Here is a 3,695-nt window from a genome sequence, read left to right on the forward strand (position 1 = left end):
GTTCACAGCGTCCTAATGCGACGTATCATCCTGCACAGGAGACGAGTCGAAGACTCTGCATTCTGCTAGAAATACAGAGCGCCTGGTGAGTCATTCTTTTACAAATGTAGCTTTTTTTTCTGCTGTTTTAGCTTTTTTGAAATAAACATCTGTGGGAGCGTGATACAGGATTTTGATGTGCAACCAGTTCTCATGTGAACATGACTCATTGGGTGGGGCTGGTTGGTGTGTTTACATCCTGAAAATAGATCTGACTAAGAACCTGTCTAACTTTTGGGATCCTTCTTCCCGTTTTTTTTGTACAATGAGGCTGTGACAAAAGCATGATTTCAGGTAGCATTACACATTATGCATGAAGAGCAACAGATCAGACGTACAAACATAATATCACATTATTTCCACAGAGAAAGGATGTCGGCTTTCAGCGTCCTCACTTCATTGCCGGAGGATCATTTCCGGTGCTCCATCTGTATGGACGTCTTCACCGACCCTGTCGGCACACCTTGTGGTCACAATTTCTGCCGGACCTGCCTCAACAAGCACTGGGACAAAAGTGAGTTATGCCACTGCCCGATGTGCAATAAAAGATTCTACATGAGGCCCGAGTTCTCAACAAATGCAGTCATCTCAGAAATTTCAGCCCAAATAAAAAGGAGAAAAATGGAGGCACTTGAAAGCAGCGATGCAGCGGGGAAGGTAAAGTGTGATGTGTGCCCGGAATTCAAGTTCAAGGCCTTGAAATCGTGTCTGGTGTGTCTGACGTCGTATTGCGAGGCCCACCTCGAAGCTCACCAAAGAGTCCCCTCCCTGATGAGACACAAGCTGATGGACCCGGTGGAGAATCTGGAAGAGAAGGTTTGTCAGAAGCATGCGAGGATCCTGGAGTTCTTCTGCAGGGATGAACAAGTGTGCATCTGTCTGCTGTGCTGTGAGACGGAGCACAAAGACCATGAGACGGTGCCTGTTGAGGAGGAGGGGGCTCAACAGAAAGTGAGAGACTATTTCTTATGCAAAAATCTAGTTTTAACTCTCCTGAGACTACTGAGCATGAAATGAAGAAATAACTCCCTTAATCCCATTTATTGACATTTTATTCATGTTTCAGGAAAAAATGAAGTCTAAACAAGCAAAGATCAAACTGATGATTGATGAAAGAAAAGAGAAGATAAAGGAATTTAGTGATTGCTCTGAAATGAGCAAAGTGAGTATTTAGGCAAACTTCACACATACAAAATTGGACACTTTACATTTTCCCCTGTAACATGATGCTCTTTAAAACAGGTGAAGACAGACAAAGAGATTGAAGACGGCGGGAAGCTTTTCAATACTCTGATGGATAAAGTGAAAGAGATTCATGGTAAACTGAAGTCGAACATTGAAGAAAAGCTCAGAAAGTCCCAGGAGAGGAACCAGGCAATGATCGGACAGCTGCACGAGGAAATCGCAGATCTGCAGAGGAAACGCTCGCAGCTGGAGGAGCTGTCACAAAACGAAGACCATCTTCAACTTCTGCAGGTTCGTCAGAAAAATCCTTTCATGAAGTAATGCTTTTTCATTCATGATGATAAAGTGCATCAATTTATAATTTCCTGGTCATAAACAAATAATCTTTTTTTGTGACTAGTCATCAGTTTTGACATTTCAGTACATCAATATGAATTCATATGATAATATGTGATTACATTAACTGCAGTGGCATAAAATTTTGTCAGGACCTAAAAAGCACGGCAGTGGCCTATCTTATGAAAGCACTTCACAAAGTAGTCATCAGGTGTTAACATTAGCAGAGTGAAATATAAATACAGTTACATACATCAGCTTTGATGTGACTCGAATCCAGGAAACAAAATCATAGTTAAAACTAGAAAAAAAAAACATCACATGCCTACATTGAAGAAAACAAACCATTGTCAGCATCAAATTTGTCCTATTAGCCAAGCTAAGCTGATGTTAGTTTAGCTAGCTCAGCTGTTAACTGTTAGCTTTTGGCACAAATGTTACCACAGCAGAGGTCATGGATACCTCAGGTGAATGGGTGGCCATCATAATGCATGTTTGTGCAAGGATCTGGTGGGAGTATAGGTCGATCAAATCTTACCAAAATCGCCCCATAAACTTTCATTGTTTGGGGATGCAATTCTCAATTTATGATACATTTACAACAAAAACAATACATTTCTCTTGATATTCTCAGTGTTGACGCCATTCCCTTTGTAGCCTTGCCTCACTCCCCCACATCCCTCACTCATGTGCATCATGGTTGGGTTTAAAAGAATGAAGAATTGCCTCTACTCACTATCATGTGCTTGGTGAATCACTCCAGACTTTGCCGGCTCTGAACACCGTCTCAGACACCAAGGACTGGTCCGAGATCAAGGTTCACTCAAACCTGTGCGTGCAGACGGTGGGGAGAGCCATGTCCCATCTTGTGCACGCTTTTCAAGCAGAACTGAGAACTCTGACAAATACGGGTAAAATACGAGCAGCATTTGTTTCATTCTTAAATGTCTGTTTCAATCGAGAGTTTTGCAATGATTGTCTTGTCTTCACCGCATATAGAACTGACCAGATTGAGACAATATAAAGGTGAGCTCACGAATCTGTTGAATTCACTTTTAATAACTTTTTTTCTACAGATGTTAACTCGAACTAAACTTGCATTCTTTTTTAGAGTCGTTCACCTTTAACCCATCCACTGCTGGTGCCGGCCTTGTGGTGATGGAATTTGGAACTCGTCTGAAATATCGCAAAATACCAGCAGACTCCTCGTCTTCTGATGACTGTTTCGACTGCCCCATGATTTTTGGGACAAAGGGCTTCGCCTCCGGTCGGCACTTCTGGGAGGTCCAAGTGGGCCTGAGAAACAACTGGGACGTTGGTGTTGCTAAGGAGACTGTTGATAAAACGGGACGGGTAACTCTCAAAAGAGAGAATGGATTCTTTGCCATAGGAAAGAGGGGGTTTGACTATCAAGTTCATTGTACACCCTACACAGTTCTCCACCTCTGTCCCAGACCAACACAAGTGGGGGTGTATGTGGACTACGAAGAAGGCCGAGTGTCATTCTATGACATGGCTGAAAAGTTACGCATTCACTCTTTCACTGGGGAGAGTTTCTCAGGGACACTTTTTCCATACTTTTATCTGTACAGTAAAGCAAGGAAATCTGAGGCTTTGGTTATCAGTTAGATGCCACATTAAGAATCTCTCCTTTCTCTCATTCCCTTATACGGGCGGAAAAAAATAACCGAACAGCACAAGATTACTGTTGGGTCAAAGTCGAATTGAATTGGACTTTCAAAGCCCAGATGCGCTGTCGAGTGATATGAAGATCAATAAAACCTGGCACGTTGTCAGCTTACTCTGATATGACTAACTTTAGAACTCGCGGCACTTGGAGGGCACATCCTCTGGCCTAATGTCACAATTTTAAAAGTAAGTGATTCAGAGCTGTGCCACTTCAAACCATAAACTAGTTTTTAATGGCCTGGAAATTGAATCAAATTGCTTAATGGATAACTCATTTTCTATTTATGATTTGTAGAATTCACATGATTGCCAAGAACTTGGCGATGGCACGCTGATCCACTGTGTGTATTTTACAGTGTTGTCATGAGAAAACAAGGTTGAGGATTGTTTCCACAAGCTTTCTTCTTTGGTGTTGAAGGTGCATATGTCCGTTCTCATTGCAATAA

General features: G+C 42.2%; 1 protein-coding gene across 1 annotated transcript; it reads left to right on the forward strand.

The window, feature by feature from the left end:
• LOC142369380 (E3 ubiquitin-protein ligase TRIM17-like) lies at positions 1-3,695 on the forward strand. Its single transcript, XM_075451742.1, has 7 exons — positions 1-85; positions 405-990; positions 1,106-1,201; positions 1,282-1,515; positions 2,324-2,471; positions 2,560-2,586; positions 2,672-3,695. The coding sequence occupies exons 2-7, from the start codon at positions 412-414 to the stop codon at positions 3,187-3,189; spliced, it is 1,602 nt and encodes a 533-aa protein (XP_075307857.1). The 5' UTR covers positions 1-85; positions 405-411; the 3' UTR covers positions 3,190-3,695.

The sequence above is a fragment of the Odontesthes bonariensis genome, chromosome 19 (genome assembly GCF_027942865.1).
Source record: "Odontesthes bonariensis isolate fOdoBon6 chromosome 19, fOdoBon6.hap1, whole genome shotgun sequence".
NCBI lineage: Eukaryota > Metazoa > Chordata > Actinopteri > Atheriniformes > Atherinopsidae > Odontesthes > Odontesthes bonariensis.

Excerpts from the sequence above, each read along its gene's own strand:
- LOC142369380 (XM_075451742.1), top strand. The coding sequence starts at position 412 with ATGTCGGCTTTCAGCGTCCTCACTTCATTGCCGGAGGATCATTTCCGG. Across the intron at positions 1,202-1,281 it reads ATTGCTCTGAAATGAGCAAA|GTGAAGACAGACAAAGAGAT; the intron begins GTGAGTATTTAG and ends TCTTTAAAACAG. Across the intron at positions 1,516-2,323 it reads ACCATCTTCAACTTCTGCAG|ACTTTGCCGGCTCTGAACAC; the intron begins GTTCGTCAGAAA and ends GAATCACTCCAG.